Raw genomic sequence first — 22,017 nt, 5'->3', positions numbered from 1 at the left:
GGTGGGTCCAGCTCTGTGCTTGCTGCAAACACACAGCACTCACACACTTGGGCCACATTACCCCACAGCTGCAGGTACCCCTGGACACACCAGTACAGACCCTCTGCCTTCCTGAGACCCCTGCCCTGACCCAGGGTCTCCTACTCACTGGCTGGTCCAGTTTGAAGTTCGGTGGTGATTACACACAAACACTCCACACACACTGGGTTTGGGGAGGATACACACACTCATCCCCAGCAGCTGGCACCAGGCATATGGACTGTGACCTGTGGTCCTGCTCCAGCCACCAGTGCTGAGCCCCTCATTTGTCTTATTCATGCTGATGGCCCCACACAGCAGGTGGTTTTGGGAACACACACCATTCCTGCCCTGTGGCTGGAAGTTAAAGACCGGACAAGCATACTGACTGGTCATGGTTTACATGCAACTGGCCCCTTTTCTGTCTATTCCTCTTTTCTTCCTCCCCTGCACATTGCCTCATTAATTTGTACAGTCCCACCGACACCCTCTCCAACATCCTGGACCCTAAGATCTGCATCCTTATCAGCTGCAAAGTCCTGTTTGCCTGCAGTTTCTTGATAGTGTTCAGTTAGTGTGACTGATGAGGTTGGCTTCTTGTCTTTGTCTCCATTATGATTTCCCTATCAGTTTTGTGTCTCCATATACCTTATTGCTTCTGCCTTTTCTTAGTATCCCATTTGACAAGGTGTCTTGATAAGATAATCTTACCAGAATAAACATTCTTATACTTCATGTATCCTTACCAGTTAGTGCAACTGATCAGTTTAGTTCCCATTGCTGACTCCTTCATAATTTGTTAGTCAGGTCTGCATCTCTGTGTTCTTATTTATGGCTTCCTCCTTTTCTTAGTATTCCTTTTTGTGTTGAGAAAGTCCTTGACCAGACACCTTAAAGGAGCAGACACTTTCATTCCACATATCCTTACAATTAGCATATAGTTGAAAAATCTTATTAGAACTATGTTACAAAGGAATATGGAATTCAATATTGGACAAAAAAGGGAAAAATAATTCTTTATTTTACAGTTACACAAATAAAAAACAATCCCCATAGGTGTACTTGAAATAATATTAACAGTGTCAAACATAACAATCTTGACAGAATACATACCAATACTTTAAACCACAGAAAGTGTATTACATATGCTCAGTAGCAATAGTACTGTGCAGGAATGAAGCTCTCTGTAAACGCATTTTCTTTATTTTACCTACATTTAGAATAATTGTGCTTTTCTCTACACAAAGGAACAGTGCTCTTAAAAATAAATAATGTGCATTTTCAGAGTTATTTCCTGAAATATGCTAATCTAGATCCCCATCTAAATCCTGGACATGTCTCTCCCAGGAAAGTCACTGCAAAGAATGCTCAGCACTTTGCTAAATCAAACACTTAAAAAAAGGTACTGAACCCACACCGGTCTTCTTCAAATTGCCATCAAGTAGAGAAAAAGTGCTGACCTTAAGCACATTGCTTATACTGTTTAACAAAAGAATGGTATAGTCCTTATTACACATCAGGCTGTGTAAACTATTCAAGGTTTGAAAAGTTCAGTAGATCTTTTATCTGGAAAGTGGCTCAGAGCTGTAGGAGAGAGAACTGCCCCAAAGCTGAAAACTTAACAATCAAATATATTTGTTAATTTTATGAAATATGAAAGACTCTCTGCCACAGGAACATTAACATGTATGTTAATAAACAATTTACAATAAATTTATCTGAATGAATTCAGGTTGTTCAATGTAAAGCTGCCACAAGATTTGGAAAAATACACACTCACTGCTGTCTTGATGTAGTTCCCAGTTCTTATTTTTAACATACGTTTAGGAACCACAGCTGGCAATTGGTATGACTGATGTGAAGATAAATTCGACAAACACTCAACTGATGGGCATTCCTCAGTTGTTTCTCACTAGGGCAGGTATCCTAACATATTAGGGATTCTTCTTCTTTTTATCCTATCTACTTCGTATTAGATAGCGTTGGATGTGTTGTAATTATAATAAAGCCTGTTTATCTGATCTGTGCTGTATGTGTGTGAATGTATATAAATAACCAAAATCATTCAAGGCAGCTATGGAAGCTTGAACTGTTAACGGCTGCCCTGTGAAGGAAGGACCATGAGGTGAAATTTGTTCCACTGTAAAGTCCTTATACAGCAGCTAAGCCTTTGGTACTACGTCCTGGGTCACCTTTGAGGAAGAAGAGTCATACTGTGGAAATAATATTTTTTTTTTGTTATTCAGGACCTGGGGTGCCTCAACAGAAATGTGTGAAGAGCCCCACAGCAATACAGAGCCAGAAAGTATAAGGGAAAGGTAAGAAAGGGAATCTGCAATGAGTCCACTGCTCTACAGCTTCCCAACTATGCGAGGGCTAACAGCCAAGGTCATGTAATCTAACAGGAAAAGCTCTGTGCATATCCTACCTCAGGTCACCCGAGAGTAACCAGTAACTGGTGATAACAAACCTCCTCAAACCAGACGAGTTGCATCAAAACAAACTACATATCAGGGAGCCCCTGAAGTTTTGGGCTCCACATGGACACAGATCTTACACAAGACCAACAGAGTAAAATGACTCCTAGTCCTTGTGAAAACCTGCACAGTCAAAGATTACAATTGCTACTTGTCTCAGAGGATGGTTTGAAACCTACTACTTACTACATTACACTTCAGCTCAGAATAAATCTGAGGCAGATTGAGGAATCATATGCTTTCAGTGGGGAGGCACCTGGTGTGAGAGGCAAACTGGGTGCCAGTTTGAGGGGTAGGTGCTATGAGAAGGATGAGTGTGGATGATGGTGGAGACGTTTAAGACCATGGCTTATGGTGCCAGAAGAGTGCAGTACTGAAGGTGGAAAGCCTGCAGGAGATGAGGTTAAGATTTTCAGAAGGTATGGGCAAACTCTGTTGTCTTGGAAGTAGGTGCTACTGTCATGTTGTGCCAAACCAAGCTGGAGAAACCTTGCCCTGTATCACCCTCTTCTATCAAATTTAGTGATAGGGTAAAAATTTTGACTCCATGGCTTGTGTACTAAAGTTAACTTCACTCATAGAGAATCAAATGTGAAATCTGCAAAGCAGGCTCAGGCCAAATTTTTCTTCATCCACTGGCTTCCAAAGGCAGACTTGTTCATCTGTTTTCCTATTTATATCACATTGTTTTCATTTATGCAATTACACAAGTAATTATTTTTTTTTTTACTACCATAAGAATTAGTGTCTCCATCTACTTTGCTTTCAGAGAACTAATCAACTGGTGTATTAAAACCTTCCCTGAGGTGAAAAAAAAATCTGTTGGTTAATATTTTAGTCTACTTGAATTCTCTTTTTGTTGGTGGTCTGACACTAGAGAGAAGAAAAGATGTTCCCAGAAGAAAAGATAAAGCTAACAAGATGCTTTTCCGGGCTTCTGTGAAACTGGCATCTATGAATTCCTTATCTCAACAGAAATTCTGTCAGCAGCAAAACCCTAACAGAATAGGAAGCGGCCTAACTTTCATCAAGGATATAACCTTATTTTACACTGCAAGTTTACACAGTGTACAAATAACACCCTCTGTCTTATCACCAACTAATTAAACATATTCCAATCTGTATTGCTGTTTAGTTGCTCATGATGCCTTGGTTTCAGTGGTGATCATGTTAGGACCTCATACCATACATTAGCATATAGCCAAAGTAAACTGTACTGGGTAGGAGAGACTGGTGAATAAGGAAAGATGCTACCATGTCTTAGATATAACGGAATGAATTTCTATTTGCCATCAGCTTTTGGTAACACTGTCTGTAAGGCAGTGATTTAACTAGTAAATTTGCATAATCACAGGGCTTTAGTCATGCATGATGAAATACATGTGAACTTAAGAGGAAAAAAGTATAATAAATGGCACTTTTCGCTAGCAAATGTTGTGAAGTGTTGTGCTACATATGAAACTACTCAAGCTAGTTCAAAATGCAATAGATACACCAAATAGTGTATGTGGAGATGAGGACCTAAGGCAGAGCTGAAAATATAACAAGAAAATACATATACATTGTATCTGCATGCCTCTTCTTTAGCCTATCCTGACATGAAAATGGTGGAACCATGGTGTTCTTCATTTACCTGCTCCATTAGTGCTAAAACACAGCATATACAGACACGGTTTTGTATCTTAAGTGTATGCTGCACTGACACTCCACCCTCTCCTACCTCCTGTAATTTCTTGTTCTCTTTTTTGAAAGAAGAGAGTGAAAGAATTCTTGGGTTTGTGGATAAACAAGAATGATACTCAGAAAAATCACTGTGAGATAATGCAGCTCTGTGTTATTTCATTCAATTACACATTAGAACATCAAGCTGATACAAAGGGGTATACTAGCGATAAATCATAGAACGAGATTAGAAATTTAAGTTTTAAAAGAACTGCTTGATCTTTTCTTTTTCATTTAATTGGCTAGGTCTTTTTTTTTCTTTAGATGTGTTCCAGTGTCACCTGAGTTCCTTTAGACTTTGTGTTGTGTTCTTCTTTCCATCAGAAATAAAAGTTGTGTGTATATATATATTTGAATACATGAAATAATTTCTTTACTTCTGCAGATATTTCTGAAGAATGAAATTTTATAAGCAAAGTCAGTAAAGAGGCTTTGTTTTGAGATGCTGAATTCAAGAATTTAAATAGCATAAGGAATACATTCCCTTCAGCAGCAAGAAAACATCATACTAAATCTAGACCTTTACTTCAAGGGAAGGTAAAAATGTGTATGAGTAATCTCTGGTACCACAAATAAGGGCACCTTCTTGTATATCTTCAAATCTGAACACAACAGAAAAACTTCTCTTTAAAAATGGATCGGAATGACCTCTGAGTGGTTCCATGTAGTAGGTACTGACAGCAGTAGCTAGAAAAACAATTGGGACATTATATGGGTTGTGTGACAGCAGGATACAGCACAATAACAATTGATAAAATATTTGATGCTTCCCTCCACTCTCACAAATATTTTTCCTAAGACAATTCCATAAGATAAATACTTTTAATTATTCATAACATCCTCAAAATCGTTTAAGGGCTTCAATACTTAAAAGCAACAAAACCCAATCAATAGTAGTAAGAAAAACCTCAAAAAAAGCTGAGGTTTTAATACAAGATCAAAACCAGTCCTCTGACTGAAGGTATTTACTAATTTGTTTGATCTTATGGAATCTTATGGACTTCACTTTTTCTACTCAATTCCATCATGATCTTTTCTGCCAAAACCTGGTTGATTTGCTCAAGAAAATATTCCATCCACTGGGGATTTCTTCTGCGGGCTGTCTGACCACAGCATCAAGTCAGTAGTAAGCAGGATATATTTTTCCCCTTTAATTAATGATGAATATGTCACTGGATCCTGTAAACACTACTGAGTATACATTCAAGCTTTGTTTTTAGTGAAAGTGGCACTTACTTAAATCCTTGCAGTCAAGATACTTAGTTATATAGCACTTTACAGGTGTAACAGCTGGTTATGTAATTCTGATAAAATTCCTTCCTCTGATGGCTTAGTGGGTATTGAAATATATCCTCACTGAGATCCCATTGTCATTCCACAACATCTTTATGATGAAGTGTGTATTTTGTACTTCTCATTGTACTTTGTATGTGCTTTATTGCTGTATGCATTTCCCTGTTGTTAACTTAAGTGCTCCTCTGTTATGTAATACATACAATGTTTTAAACTCTAATGGCATCCTATGAGGACTAGCATTAGAAAAGTACCGGTATTTCAGATCATCATAATAATGATACTTGACTGGTTTTCCATGTAAATCCTTTGGGAATGGCCAAAATCCATACAGGTGAATCTCATCACAAAATCTGGTGGCAAGAGTATACATGAGGAGACCAGTGCTGGGTCGTTTAATGTGGACCTTGTTTGTCAGCCAATAGCTGCAAAGATAGAAAAAGTAAATTTAAGAAACTCATACAACTTTGTATGAATAAATCCTGTGAGCTTATTTTATCTGTTATGCATTTGTTTTACACTATAAAAAAAGCGAAAGTTTTCTTCTTCTTTCTAAACTGAGATCATAAATGATGACATTGTTTTGTCACACCTTTATTCCACCTAGAAGAAAAGTGAGATCTTAGTTAACACAGTGCTGAAAAAAAGTTGGCCAACTAAGGTTCTTAGTTCAGGCTTTAACCCTAACAAGAAGTCATGATGCCTGCAAATACTAGAAAACTGTAGTTAACTTCCTCAGCCAGATAAGGGAACAGTCTACTGCTATAAACTTTGACCTCCTGCAGCATCCAATTCAACTCATCAAGTCAGCCCTACACTGAATAACTGATTGGCCTAGTGACTACTTCACAGATTGCTTGTCTAAACAGAAAATAAATGGAAATAATAAACACAACATATTAGGAATCTAACTTTCAGAAGTAAACAGAAGTGAAGCTTTAATTACTTTGCCTGTGATTAAGTATATAAAGCTTCCTGGTTGTTAACAGCAGTCTCCAGAAAAGCAAAATCTTACACTAATAATTTTAAAAACATTTTGTTTTGTATTCAACAGTTCACAGATCCAACTGAAGCTATGGGACCGTTTCCCTGAGCCAGTAACAACATGGTTGTGGATTTAGAAGATGAAGAGAGATTTCAAAGAAGCAAATGGTGGGTAGGTGCAGAAAGAATATGAGAACGGAACTGGACTCCAGCATGTAGCTCACAGCAGTACCTTAAAAATCTGCCACCAACATTGCTTCACATTTCCAATCTTTAAAAATAAAAGTTCAGTAAAATAGTGCCAGTCTATTACTGGTAAAACACGTCTCCCAAGCCTGATTCAATGTAGTTTGTTATTACTTCAAAGAAATGAAAAAGGGTATTTAGAAACTTAAACCTGGTAATTCTGCTGGTTCAGATAAACAGCAGCCACACACACAGTTGTACTGGTCAAACTGTGGGAATGAGTGGCTGTAAGTAGGCAAATCTTTACATAGCGTTACCACACAAACCTAACACATTGCATTGTATCACTATATTCTTTGTTAGTTATAGGCTGTGAATTGTTTCTACCATAGCCCAGGCAAAGGGTCAAGGGAGATAAGCCTCATCAGATCAGAGTTAGCCTTGTGTTAAAGCAGGGTTACAATAAGGTTGGAACTCTGAATATGCAACCAGATTGCCTTAAAGGTATTTAGCGGTGTAGCAGGATGAACATCCCATCTATGAGATAGGATAGTAAAAATATCTCTTTAATCAAAGCTTAAAGTGCCTTAAAAGCATCAGATGTTGTGCAATATTAAAAATAACCATCCATTGAAACTGGTCTTTTCAGTTTCATTTTTTTCCAAAACCATATGGCCTAAAGGCTGATGTCTTTGAATCACAGATACATCTGCATGTGAAATATAATTTTTTTTTGCATTGTGCTCAGTTTCTTTTTTGAAAGCTGAAGAACTCTGCAAGCAAAAGCCAGATCTAGGCTGAGTGATTGCTTCTCCAAAGACAATGGAATGAATGGCTCAGAATTTTGTTAGGCTGTAAAAAACAGGATGGAGAAAAGAATATTTAAGAAGCAAATGCAATGGGGAATGATTACATGTACAAATGACAAATGAATTGCATATAATTTTTTCACTGTTTTCATAAACCTGAGTTTTCAGACAGAGGTTTCTGAGATAAGATGCTAAACAGTTTATTTCCTACTCTGAGAAACTGCAACATTTAAAAACAAAGTAGAGACGCCAATTCTAGAAGATTTTTAAAAAAATGTTTGCTCATAGAAAAATTATTGAAGAAATAACGCTGACCACTTTTGGCACTTCATATCACAGATAAAGCAAAACAGATTTGTAGAAACTGGTGTTTCTCTCTTCAAAAGTTGGTGCTCACTCTAATCACATGCAGTCAGCCATCTACACGAGTGTCTCTAGCCAAACAAACCTGATGTACTATAGGACACAATTGCTATCATTTCAGCTGAACTTCACCCTTTCAGGAACAGGATGATCACAGCAGAGAATGAAATTAATAGTAAACAGGTGGATCTAAATAATTGGAAAGGATGCTACATCTTACTTAACAGTTTCCGTACAGGAATAACGTAATGAAGGAACAGGATGTTATAAAGAGCCTCTCACAATTTTACAATATAAAAGCAAATCTTTTCTTTTGCTTGTCATTTTCAGATATCATACAAAAGGGAAGTTTAACTGCTCAGTTTCTCTTTAAAAATATGAAAAATGAAAAATAGTACTTGCTGTACTTACTATCAAAATTTCGCAACCTGAGATCAGCTCTACTTCATATGAATAAAACCCCAAGTAATACAATGAATTAAAAGTTAGATTCATTCAGTGCTCCACACTGAAGTTTCCTGCATATCATTTGATCTCTACAAATATTTGGCTCCCAATCTCTGCTTGAATTGATAAAATTGGTTGTATTGTGTAAGTACTCTTTGTGATTTTAGTCTTGAAATATATGTGTTGCCTTCTTAGTCATTCAAGTAGATACTCTAATATGAAACCTAGTTAAGGCTGATTTTTAGAGACTGATTGATGTCATAAGTGCTTTAACCAATAAGCATTTCTATACCTGTTTTCAGTTTCTGGAGTTTTCTATAACTTTAGTTTTAAGCCTAAAGATACCCTTGTTACCTATTTATATGTGATATTTCTTATCTAAGGTTACAGTGTGAGGGAAGCAACTTATCACAGATCTGAGAAAGAATCTCTTGTTTCATGTAACCTCTAGATCTTCATCCATGATGAACTCTTGTTTTTCATGCTGGATAGAGAGAGAAATTTAACTGACAAAGGAATAAGTGAATTTTGATATGTTAGAAAATGGAGTCTGCTATTTAAACATCACTAACATGCACCACTATCAAGTGGAAGGCTGCAGCCACACAGTGCACCACTACAATGTTCCAGCCCCTTGTTCTCTTGATATCTATGCTAAGACAACTCTTCTGTGAGGCCATGCTCTAAAGCAGGCTACTGAGTTTATTGAAATGTGCCAACGTGTAAACACACTTCATTTCTTGACTTAAAATGGAGTAGCTTGAATTGAAACAGATCTCACTTCGAATTACTTTCAATGACATGGCTGATGGTAACTTAGTAAAGACACCGGCAATATATAATGAATTTCAGCTTAACACTCAGAAGTTAAAAACAAACCTCCAGGGGTAAGGGAAAAACACAGCACCAAACATGGAAGAAACCCATGCAAGAGTAGAGTATCTTGAAGTACCTGAAATAATGAAGGCCAATTCATTACTTAATTTAGAAATGTTCATGTATTTTATTTTTATAAAATTACACTTAACAATTACCAAAATTGTAACCGGTAACTAAAAATAGCACTATACATCAAAAAATTAAAAGGACACCTTGATCAAAGTAGGAGACTGCAAAAATATAATGAAAAGAAAGTATGGTTAACCAGGTAATGGTTCCTCTAATGATGTCCTTCTGCTCCTACTCCTTTTTTCTGATATTATCTTGTTTATTTTCACCTTTGTTCTTCATCCCAAACTCAAGCATCTTTACCTCCAAAATATTTTTATCTGCCAGAGACATATTATGTAGTCAGTCATGGCCACACACTTTAGACCTTCTCTTTCATCCAGTCCAATATGGAACTCTTTTCTAGAATGTTTTCTTTTTAATAGGCATACAAAGAATCACAGAATCATCTAAGTTGGAAAGGACCTTGAAGATCATCCAGTCCATTAACCTAGCATTGAGAGTTCCCAACTACACCACATGCCTAAGCGCTATGTCAACTCTACTCTTAAAAGACCTCCAGGAATGGGGACTCCATCACCTCCCTGGGCAGCCCATTACAATGCCTAAAAACCCCTTCTGTAAAGAAATGCTTCCTAATATCTAGTCTAAACCTTCCCTGGTACAACTAGAGGACATTACCTCTTCTCCTATCACTTAATACTTGGTTAAAGAGACTCACCCCAAGTTCTCTGCAACCTCCTTTCAGGTAGCTGTAGAGGGTGATGAGGTCTCCCCTCAGCCTCCTCTTCTCCAGACTAAACAACCCCAGTTCCCTCAGCCACTCCTCGTATGACATGTGCTCCAGACCCTTCACCAGCTCCATTGCCCTTCTCTGGACACGCTCGAGTCATTCAATGTCCTTTTTGTAGTGAGGGGCCCAAAACTGAACAAAGTCATCAAGGTGTGGCCTCACCAGTGTCAAGCACAACACAGGAGTAAGATCCCTTCCCTGTCCCTGCTAGCCACGCTAGTGCTGACACAAACCAGGATGCCATTGGCCTTCTTGGCCACCTGGGCACACTGCTGGCTCCTGTTCAGCCAGCTGTCAATCAACACCCCCAGGTCCCTCTCTGACTGGCAGCTCTCCAGCCACTCCTCCCCAAGCCTGTAGCGCTGCTGGGGTTGTTGTGCCCCAAGGGCAGCCCCCGGCATTTGGCCTTATTGAAACTCCTCCAGTTGGCCTCAGCCCATGGCTCCAGCCTGTCCAGGTCTCTCTGCAGAGCCTCCCTACCCTCAAGCAGATCAACACTCCCACCCAACTTGGTGTCATCTGCAAACTGACTGAGGGTGCACTCGATCCCCTCATCTAGATCATCAATAAAGATGTTAAACAGGAGTGGCCCCAAAACCGAGCCCTGGGGAACACCACTCATGACCGGCCGCCAACTGGATTTAACTCCGTTCACCACAACTCTTTGGGCTCAGCCATCCAGCCGGTTTTTCACCCAGAAAAGCGTGTGATTGTCCAAGCCACAAGCAGCCAGTTTTGCCAGGAGAATGCTTTGGGAAACGGTGTCACAGGCCTTACTGAAGTCAAGTAAACTACATGCCTTTCCCTCATCCAATAAGCAGATCTCCCTCATAGAAGGAAATCAGGTTTGTCAAGCAGGACCTGCCTTTCATAAACCCATGCTGACTGGGCCTGACCATCTGCTTGACCCGCATGTGTTGTATGATGGTACTCAGGATGAGCTGCTCCATCAAATTCCCGGGCACTGAAGTCAAGCTGACAGGCCTGTAATTTCCCAGATCATCCTTCCAGCCCTTCTTATATATGGGCATCACATTGGCCAATTTCCAGTCTGTCAGGACCTCCACAGTCAGCCAGGACTGCTGGTAAATGATGGAAAGCAGCTTGCCGAGCACTCCAGCCAGCTTCTTCAGCACCCTTGGGTGTATCCCATCCAGTTCCATAGACTTGTGTGTGTCTATGTGATGCAGTAGGTCACTGGTTGTCTGCTGGATTGCGGGGGGGTCGTTTTTGCATTCTCTGTCTTCTGGCTGAGGAGACTGGATTCCCTCAATACAACTAGTCTTGTTATTAAAGATTGAGGCAAAGAAGGCATTAAGCACCTCAGCCTTTTCCTCATCACTTGTTACCATGTTTCCTCCTGTGTCTAGCAGGGGATGGAGTCTCTCCCTGGTCTTTCTTTTACTACTGACATAGATATAGAAACATTTCTTGCTGTCCTTGAGTGTACTTCTGTAAGACTGGAGATAAGTATTGTCTTATAATGGATTTGTGCCAGCATTTTTTTAATACTTTCTGACGCTTTAGGCATAAAGAAAATGTTTTTTCCTTCCTTTTTAATTCTACTATCTTACCAAAACGTAGTTCTTGCATGTAGTTCCACACCATAAATAAAAGACTTGCATGTTTTAATATTCTGTATGCAAAAATGTAATTTTGGCACAGAATCTTTTTTACCTCTATTATTATAATAACAAAAAGCTGAAAGACTTACTAGATACAGTAATTTGATTTTAAATTGAGACATGGGTAAAAAACCTAAACATCTCAGTAATTACTTTTACCAGAATTATGGGATCATTCAGGTTGGAAAGGACGTCAGCAGATGCCTAGTCTAACCTCTTTCTCAAAGTAGGGCCCCTCAGCCACTGCTGATGGGGCCTGTGCTCCAGCCCTACCACCTCTGTAGCCTAAGTTCAACTTGCTGCAGTTGTCCACTATCTTTCCTGTATTAGGCAGGCTCAAAACAAAGCACAGGGCTCCAGATGTGGTCTAACAAGTGCTGAGTAGAGGGGTACAATCACTTTCCTCATGTGACCATCAATGGTCCTGTCAATACAGCCCGGATGTTTTTTGCCTTTTGCTGCCAAGGAATACTGATAGCTTGGTGCTCTTGCTGCCTGCAAAGATGCGCAGGTTCTTTCCAGCAGAGCCGGTCCCAGACACTCAGTCAGTCCCCAGTCTGTACTGCTGCAAGGTTTACCCCTTCCTAGGTGTGGAAACTAGGCGGTTCCTTGCTGAATTTCATAAGGCTCCTGTGGGCCTATGGATCCAGCCCAATCACCCATCTAGACTTTCACAGATTTAGTTGTCCAGTCATCTAGACCACAATATCCTAACCTGGATGCAAGAATATTGTGGGAGACAGTGCCAAAAGCCCTGCTACCACTGAGATATATGACATCCAATGCTCTACCCTCATATACAAAGTACAGGATGTTTATAAAATGCTCAGCTATTTCACCAGCTAAACTTAGTAAAAATGCACAACTCTGTGTCTCTTCATGAGGCAAGTCCCTTTTAAAAGGGACATCTTTCTCAGGTAAAATCATGTTCTGTTCTTAGACTGACAACAAACAATAAATTCTAAATCCTACTCTTAGAAATGAAATTATTTTGTTATTTTCTTGTGGAAGCTTATTTTCATACTACTGTAAACAAGCTAAAACCCATGACTTTGTAGCAAAATACAACAGTTTCCACCTATCTAGGAGAAAAGCTGACTTGAAACTATGATCAGTAGCCATCAGTAGTTCTCCATCAAAAGAAAGTTGCACATAACATGGCTGGAAAGTAGAGGATAAGACTGAAAATACAAAATAACCTTACATATTTGAGGAAAAAGATATGATACAATTTAATGAATGGGAAATGTAAGTTAAGCAGAGAATTGCCTGAAAAGGCTGGCAAAGACTCTTAAGGTGTTACTTCTTCAGAGATGTGTGTGGAGGCTAGATGTGGTCATAGACTGTGTGCAAGTCACAGGACAAATTACAAATACCTTTATTGTAACATGTTTATAATTTGGCACATTCTAAAAGATGGTCTAAAATTTCAAAGAAATATCAAGGTTTCTATTAAAAACACTCTACTCGTTTAAAAAGTTGAGTCTTGCTTGGTTTGTTCCAGCAGCAGATAGTAAACCCCTGCAGAAGAGACTGAAAGCAATAGGAGTTGAAAACCTTACAAAATAAAAAAGAAATTAAAATTAACCCCAATGTAAGCAATGAATAATACAGACTTATTGCTATTCAAAACAACATGATCCAATTAATTCTGCAATTAACACACAGAAACAGCTGGAATACTTATCTATGTATTTTTTTTAAAAGTAATTGAAATTACGCTGAAAAAAACTATGTGGGAAAGGAAACAATGATTTTACAGCTAGTTTACTTTAGGTTTCACTGATAGGAATAGTTGTCATCAGTGTAAATTACTAGTGATAGTGTAAAAATATTTTCCAGAAGGTCCATAAAGAACAAGACTGTAAAGTAATATTTTCTACTAAATTTCAATCTTTAGGCTATGTGAAAGCAATAGCAGTGCTAGAGATACTAGCCCAGTCCTGTATATCTTTTCTTTTGCAACAGTAAATTACACATAGGATTAAGAAGAAAAGTCTGCAAGTGCTTCTGTGAAAAGTGAATTGATGCAGCTTCCAAAACACTGAACATGTTAAAGTAAGAATGTTATATCATTTTTTCAAAAGACAACCAAGGTGTAATTGAAAATGGTTTTCATTCCATGAGCAATATACTAATGATCAAACTGGCAACATAATTTATCTGGCAATTCATAGAGATACTGATGTTGGATTATCAAAAGGAATGCTAAAAGATCAGAGGTTAGTTTTGTTAGGAACACTGTAGAACCAAATGCTTAGCTGCTAGGATGGTAGAAACAAATAAATAACCTTAAAACAATCTGCTATTGTATATACATGTCAAAAAGCAGAAGCCTAGGAAGGATTAATGGGAAGTAGAGACAGTGAGCTGCAATGACCTGACTACATCTGCCAAACCATGAGGAAACTATGTAAAAGGTAATTCTGGCAGGGGGAGATCGTGACCACTGATCCATGGACCACCAATTCTAATTACACCCCAGATTCCAAAGAAGGTGGCAGAGAGGGCAAACTAGGCATGCATGTTAATTTATATGCTAAGCATTAAGATTATGGCCCATCACTTAGTAGATATGTATTCAGTGTATTGAATATGTATAGATTGGGTGTATAAAAAATCACAGATTTTGGGACCATGGTGTACTGTCTCAGGACAGGCACATGTGCATACACATTCATGTAATAAAGGAAAATACCTCCATTCTGTGTATGAATTGGGCATCTGCACACTGGGTGATGAAGCCCCATTTTTGGGACAATACTATCATTATTTTGACATTAGCTGAGTTACAGGTACTCTTAGAGCAAGATATAAAATTGTTTCCTGCACTTCTAAATCTGTTTTGCATGTACATCAATAGCCCTTTTGAAAATACATACTGATTTCTTTTAAGGGGATATTATTAGTGAATATCCACCCTGTAACCCTTCGTACGAGTAACTCTCAAGAGCCTAAACTGATTTATAACTGCTGAGTATATGTCTGATAGCAAAGACTTAAACAATTTAGTTAATATACCAATAACAAGCCCCTTTGTATACCAGTAACAGGCTCCTTTGTATAAGCTTCATACAGATAAGATAAGGAAGCCTACATGGCAAAGAGTATGCTTTGTACAGATAAGATAAGCGAATGCACGTGCAAAGCCAGTCTCCCAATGTATGCATTAGATTTCCTGGAAATAGGCAGGTACTTAACATATGAATTAGATTCCCCGGAAACAGGTGGATACTTCTCAGGAATTATATAAATATTCATTTTTAAAATGTTTATAATGAATGTGCTTTTTTCTTTGGTGTGCATGTTAGGAGGAGAAATCCCCAATGCACCCAGCGCTGCGATAAACCAATACTGGCTTTCTAAACTACTGTTTGGTTTGCAATTTTCTTGGTTAGGATTTTCAGTAACAGAATTTGGCGACGCAGATGGGGCAAACTCTCCAGTGCCTCAACAGACCAGAGGAATTTGAGGACTCCAGCACGCACCAGAGTATTTTTGGGAAGGCCCTTTGATTCCCTGGTTGGGTGAGTTTCTGCAACAGCTATCTGGGAGATTAATGACATTGGTCATGAGTATTGGTTGCTCACAAGTAAGTCATATATGAACCAGGTATGCATTGTTGAGCTATTGGTATTGGAACTTGTAGCATGCAATTGTGTAAACCATACTACTGGGATGCCCGGAGTCTGGATTTTGTTTGCGTATTCATGGTAATTTTGAAGCTTTGTAAAATGGGAGCTGGATAGTCTATGGAAGGAGAAATTCTTAAGTGCTCTCCCTTGGGATGTATATTAAAACACCATTGGGATGTATATTAAAAGTTTGGGGGCAATGCCCTCACCTGGAAAAAGTTGATAGAATACTGTCATAATTGATGGCCTTGTATACTTTAGATGGTCAGAAGAATTGTCCTAAGAATGGAAGTATAAACTATAATATAGTGTTACAATTAATGTTGTTTTGTAGATGTAAAGGAAAATGGGATAAAACGCTGTATGTGAATTTGTTCTTTGCATTATGGGCTAATTATGATATGCATAAGGAGTGTGGCTTGACTGCAAGTGAAAGTGGTCTATTAGCACTAGAAGCAGAAAATAATAAACCACCTAAGCACTGTTGCTTGGTATGTAGCATCAGCAAGTGATGGAACAAATATGAAGAGAAATGGGGAGAAGAGGAAGAGGACATTGAGATGTTCGCTGGACCAAGAAAGGGCAGAGGGGCAAGGCCAAATAAGCAGGAAATTGCAGCACACAGCAAAAGGGGGGAGAACAAAAGACAAGAGGAATAAGCTAACAAAAGGCAAAAGTAACAAAGGAATAGCAATTTGGGTAGTTCCTATGAGGAGGAAGGTTTCAGTCCGATGGCAGGTAGGTCTAGGCAGGGGAATGCTCAGAACATAGAAGCCCCTCTCAGGCAAGCAGTAGCAACAGACAGACCAGTTTGGGTAAAGGTGCCATTTCTGGTATCAGATTTAAATGCCCGGAAGAAGATGGCAGGCATATATAAGGAGGACCAAACAGGTAGCAACAGTTATGGAAACTAGTTCAAGAATCATGATCTGGATTCAAAAGATCTGCAAGTTACCTTAAACCACTTAGTGTCTTATGAGGAAAGAATAATTATTATGGCCAAGGCGGACCAAGTGCATATTCAAGTCCCACAAGATGGATGGATAGAGGATCATTTTTCTCCCAACAGCCCTAAATGGGATCCTAACATCACTGCTCAAAGTTTGTTATTAACCGAATCCTAAAAATTGATTTTGTATGGTGTTTGGAATGCTATTCCAAAGTCAAAGGATTGGCCTAAATTGTATCAGGTCATCCAAGGAAAAAATGAGGATCCCTATTCTTTCTTTGAAAGACTAATGGAGGCTGCAAAGAAATATACTGATTTGAATTTGTAAAATGAGGTGGATGGTGTCTTGTTGGTCCACATTTTATGGGACAATCTAGGGTCTGGAAAGTATGTAACAATAGGGAAAAGGTGGAGAAAGATAAACTGAGAAGAGAAGCTTAAAGACAGTAAGATAATGGCAGCAGCCATAGTCCAGGAAACTGGTAGGGTCAGAGGACAGGGCTATCAGGGCCTGAGGGGAAGAAAGCTTCCTGGAGGAGCACAAAGGGCTGGAATACCATTAGAAAAGGATCAGTGTGCTTTCTGTAAGCAGAGAGAACACTGGAAAAGGGAATGTCCACAATCAAGGTAGCAGGGCCTTGAGAAAATGCCAAGGCAGTCTGTTTACGTGGTGATACTAGATTCAGACTGAGGAGGATCAAGGGAAGAATCAGAAGCCTCCCCAGCAGAACCCTGTTTATACTAAGTTTAGGAAAGGAGAAAGTAAAATTTTTAGTAGATACAGGGGCTACTTATTCAATATTAAATACATGCATGGGTAATTTGAGTAATCAAAGAATGTAAATTATTGGTGTCATAGGGCAGAAAGAAAATTGGCCATTTTTCCAGCCTTTGAAGTTTGGAATTAGGAAAAGGGTGTTAACCCATCAAATTCTTTATATATCAGATTGCCCCATGCCGCTATTAGCATGGGATATATTAATTGAATTAAATGCAGAAATTACTTTTGGAAAAGGAAAAATCCAAAACCATATTCTTGAAGATAAAGTTTTGGATACCCAAGTTGTCATGTTACAGAAGGAAGCTGCGTTACAGGAGATACCAGAAGAAACTGAAAATGCTGTGACACTTCTCATGCAGGCTTCAGGAATACTAGGATGATCCCGAGCAGCAGAACTGGTAATCACTCAGTTGAAACCAGATGCTAGACCCGTAAAACAAAAGCAGTACCCAATTAAACTAGAAGCAAGAAAAGGATTAGAACCATTAATAGGACAATTAGTGAATTCTGGATTATTAAGAGAACACCAGTCAGAATACAATACCTTGATACTGCCAGTTAAAAAGCCATTCAGAAGAATATAGATTGGTTCAGGACTTAAGGGCTATAAATCAAATTGTGCAGGATGTCCACCTAGTAGTGGCAAACCCATATACTCCTTTGGCCACCCTGAAGGAAACAGATAAATGGTTTACTGTATTGGATCTGAAAGATGCATTCTTTCACCTTCTGCAGATGAAGAGTCAAGAACTGTTCAGTTTTGAATGGAAAAGCCCTAAAACCAGTAGAAAAACCCAACTGAGCTAGACAGTATTACCACAAGGATTTAAAAATTGACCTACAACCTTTGGAAATCAATTAGCCAAATAATTAGAAGGCTGGCAAAAGATGCATGAAAATATCACCTTGCTGCAGTACATAGATGACATACTACTAGCAGCAAGTCAAAAGGAGGATTCATACAAATGACAATAGACATTCTAAACTTTTCGGGGCTGGTGGGGTACAGGGTGTCCTGGAAAAAGGCACAGATTGCCCAGCAGTAAGTAACATATTTGGGGGTCACAATTTCCCAGGGCAAGTGTATTCTTGGAACTGAAGGGAAAGAGGCTATTTGTGAAATCCTAGAACCCAAATTGAAACAAGGGCTCAGAGCATTTCTCAGAATGGCCAGATGGTGTTGTCTATGGATAATGAATTTTGGACTCACTGCCAAACTCCTATATATGAAGCTGTAGAGGGGCAAGGAAACCTTGTTTGGACTCAGGAGTGCAGGGATGTGTTTACAAAATTGAAACAGGCCTCAATAAGTGCTCTGGCTCTAAGCCTCCCTATTTAGAAAAAACATTTGAACTACTCATACATGAGAGACTGCATATTGCCTTAGGTGTGTTGTCCCAGAGACTGGCTTCATGGAAAAGACCGATGGGGTATTTTTCAAAACAACTAGACAATATCAACAAAGGATGGCCAGCATGTCTCCGAACAGTGGTGGGTATGGTATTACTGATCCAACAGGTCCGAAAATCAGGCAAAAGCTAGTTGTATTTGTGCCTCATGCAGTTAAAGCAGTTCTAGAACAAAAAAAGGGACACTGGTTGTCACCAAGCCAGATGCTGAAATATCAAGCCGTTCTTTTGGAGCAAGATGATGTGGAGCTGAAAGTAACTACAATCCTGAATCCAGTGACCTTTCTAACCACTGATCTTGGTAGAGAATTAATTCATTACTGTTTGCAAACAATTGAGCTGATATACTCCAGCAGAGAAGACTTGAAAGACGTGTGAATGGAAAATGAGACTGGGACCTGTTTATAGATGGTAGCAGCTTTATGTAGGTAGGAATGCAGAAAGCAGGATACACAGTGGTAACCATGAAGGAAGTAATTGAGGCCAAAGCTCTATCATCTAAAACTTTGGCCCAGAAAGCAGAGCTCATAGCCTTACCAAGAGCATTATAACTGTCAAAGGACAAAACTGTTAATATATGGACAGATTGAAAGTTTGCCTTTGTCCATGCTCATGGGACCATTTGGAAAGAGAGGAGACTCTTAACGTCTCAAGGACCCCCAGTCAAATACAGGCCAATGATCCAACAATTATTCAAGCAATTAATCTACCTAGACGGGTGGCAATCATGCATTGTAAGGCACATGAATGCAGAAATAGTCCAGCAGTGCATATAGGAAACTGTATGGCAGATAAAGCTGCAAAAGAAGCTGAAAGTCAAATATTGCTAGTTTTGCCGGAAACTGGGACCTAAGAGTCTGCAGTATACACCAGAAGACAACCAACTGGATAAGCTATTGAAGGCAAATAAAAATCAAGAAGTATGGTGGTGAATCCTTCACATCAAGTAAGTTACACAGGAAATTATACATGGATTGGCTAACAGACAACACCAAGAAACTCACCGGGGAATTCAGACAATGATAGAGGCATTGAAAACACAAGTGCTAAGTGTATGAATGATTGAAACAGCCAAAAGTATAGTGAAGAAATGTGAATTATGCTAGAAGAGCAATGCTCACTTACCCTGAAACCTTTACTAAATGTGACAAAGAGAGGCAAGAGGCCAGGAGACTACTGGCAAGTACTTTTCTGAATTACCATGGCAAAATGGATACCAGTATCTTTTGGTAATGACAGATACTTTCTCAGGCTGGCTGGAAGCTTTCCCTTGTCACACCAACAAGGCAAAAGAAATAGCAAAGTGTTACTTAAGGAAATAATACCGAGATTTGGGGTATATATAGGATAGGGGTCCACATGTCACAGCAGAAGCCATTTAAAGTTTAGCTAAAGCATTAGGGGTAAAATAGGATCTCCATACCCCGGAGACCTCAATCAAGTGGGAAAGTAGAAAGAATGAATCAAAGCCTAAAAACATAAGCAAAATTTGCCAAAAGGCTCAGATAAAGCAGCTGGATGCTTTATGGTTAGCTTTGCTATGAATACACATCTAGCATAAGAACTAAAGAAAAGGTTAGTCCATTTGAAATCATATATGGTAAACCTTCTTAGGTGACAGAAACAGGAGTTAATCCTGAAATCGTAAGAAAACATTACCTGAAAGAGTGTGTTATCTCTCTATGAAAGGTTCTGTCCTCTCTCCACAGGTATGTCACTGTGAGTACACTGCTATCCTGGACATACCTGTGCATCCATACCAGACCAGAGAATGGGTGTATCTGAGGATGTGTCAGTCAAACTGTTGAAGGAAAAGTGGAAAGAACCCTTCCAGATTTTACTCACCACCTACACAGCTGTCAAACTCAAAGGAGTCACTCCATGGATACATCACAGCAGGATTAAGACAGCTGCATCACCAAAATGGCAGTCAAACAATAAGGACCTTTATGCTTAATTAACTCAGGAATTACGAAGTTCTGAGTTGTACTGCTTGCAGATCTGCTAAGAAGTTTAAGAGCTGGTGAAGACGAAGGGGCCAGTGCAGACCTACATGAAAACTTAATTCTAACTTTAATACTGGAATTTGGTAGAATGTGTAGTCTTAGTAATGTTACAGCATGCATCCTGATTCCTGCTTCAGTTGGCTAGCCTATACCCTGGGACATCATTACTAGTCAATATGTCCTCCCTGAAAGAACGGCAAAATACTGCTGACACAGTTAAAAAAGGCAGGTCTTAGACACTACATAAACCCCAAGGGCAGGTGTCAGAAACAGCAAGACTTGCAGACTCCCACTAAGAAAACCATAGGCTGGCATATGACCACTGGAAACTGTTAACATAATGAAGTTTTACTCCTGAATGGAGGAAAATTATGTTGGAATTATGATATGAATGTCATTGTTCTGAATGCTGATCTGAGGAAAGCAAAAAAAACCCAAAGGAGTGCTAGTCCTCAGGCAATGTTAAGTAGATAACATTCTTACAGAAAACAGGATAGACAGTAAACTAATCCCTGTCTTTGAGATAAAGGGGGAGACATACCAGCTAAAGGACTTACTTTCTGGGACATCTTAACAGACACAAAAGTTCCAATTAACAAAACAAACAGGTAAAAGACTGACTCTACAACCTGGAAAGGAACCAAAGGGCCAGAGAGCTTGCCCAGGAAGCAAAGTTGAAAAATTCATTAAGAGGAAGGAGACATCTGGACTTTGCTTAACAGCAGGACACTGCAAGAGGACCACATACTTCTCTCCTTGAATAATTCTAACAATCACACCTATACCCCGAACTAATTGTAATAACCCAGCCCTTCCAAATGAATATGTATGTTTTGTTGTAATAAATATCTGGCTACTTGCCAGAGACGGGGTGCAAGCTTTGTGGAGAAATCCCCTTGCACCCTGGCCTGAATAAACATGCCTCCTTTATAACTCTTTCTGAGTTCTAGATTTTGTTTCCGCGCCTCAGTGCCACAAATGAGACGACTGTCCCTGAATGTTTAAACCTTACACCCTGGACCAGACCAGCAGAAGGGTATTGGAAATATATAGGAAATGTAGATTGGTGTTTTAACTGGAGCACAAAACCAATTTATATTAGCAAAGCCAACTGGAGGTGCCCCAATGTTTTAAATCATAGTAAAATCTCGATCCTAAATTCTACTTTGATGATGATGGAATATTGCAAGAAATACAATTTTTTAAATGAAGACTGTAGAAAAAAATTCCGCCTCCAGGTTACAAGACATGGGTCACATCGGATCAATATTGGACTATCTGACTATGACTTAGTACAGTAACTAGACAAATAACTTTAGGATTATTGACCCTATGTCGTACATGGAAAAAGAGTCCAATCAAAGCCCAATACTGGGGAGAAATTAAGAGACACTGAAACAGAAAAAGACCTTGATACTTGGACAGGGCATTCCACAGCAGTACAACTTGATTGGGGATTCCATAGTTTCGTATTACCAGGACTAGTGTCTTTAGAAAATCGAATACTGATAGAAAATCTGACTTGGCAAGTAGAAACTTTGTCAAGAGTCACTCAAAAAGGATTCCAAATTC

General features: G+C 39.1%; 1 protein-coding gene across 1 annotated transcript in view; it reads right to left on the bottom strand.

The window, feature by feature from the left end:
- Positions 1 to 1,020: 1,020 nt before the first annotated feature.
- The window catches only part of ST8SIA4 (ST8 alpha-N-acetyl-neuraminide alpha-2,8-sialyltransferase 4), an 89,505-nt gene continuing 68,508 nt past the window's right edge, over positions 1,021 to 22,017 (bottom strand). Inside the window, exon 5 of the mRNA XM_074932610.1 lies at positions 1,021 to 5,935. Coding sequence (XP_074788711.1) covers positions 5,653 to 5,935 — 283 coding nt within the window. The 3' untranslated portion in view covers positions 1,021 to 5,652. The remainder of the gene's footprint in view (positions 5,936 to 22,017) is intronic.

This window comes from Athene noctua, chromosome Z (assembly GCF_965140245.1).
Source record: "Athene noctua chromosome Z, bAthNoc1.hap1.1, whole genome shotgun sequence".
In the NCBI taxonomy this organism is placed as follows: Eukaryota; Metazoa; Chordata; class Aves; order Strigiformes; family Strigidae; genus Athene; species Athene noctua.
This window is presented reverse-complemented; position numbering and strand designations above follow the sequence as displayed.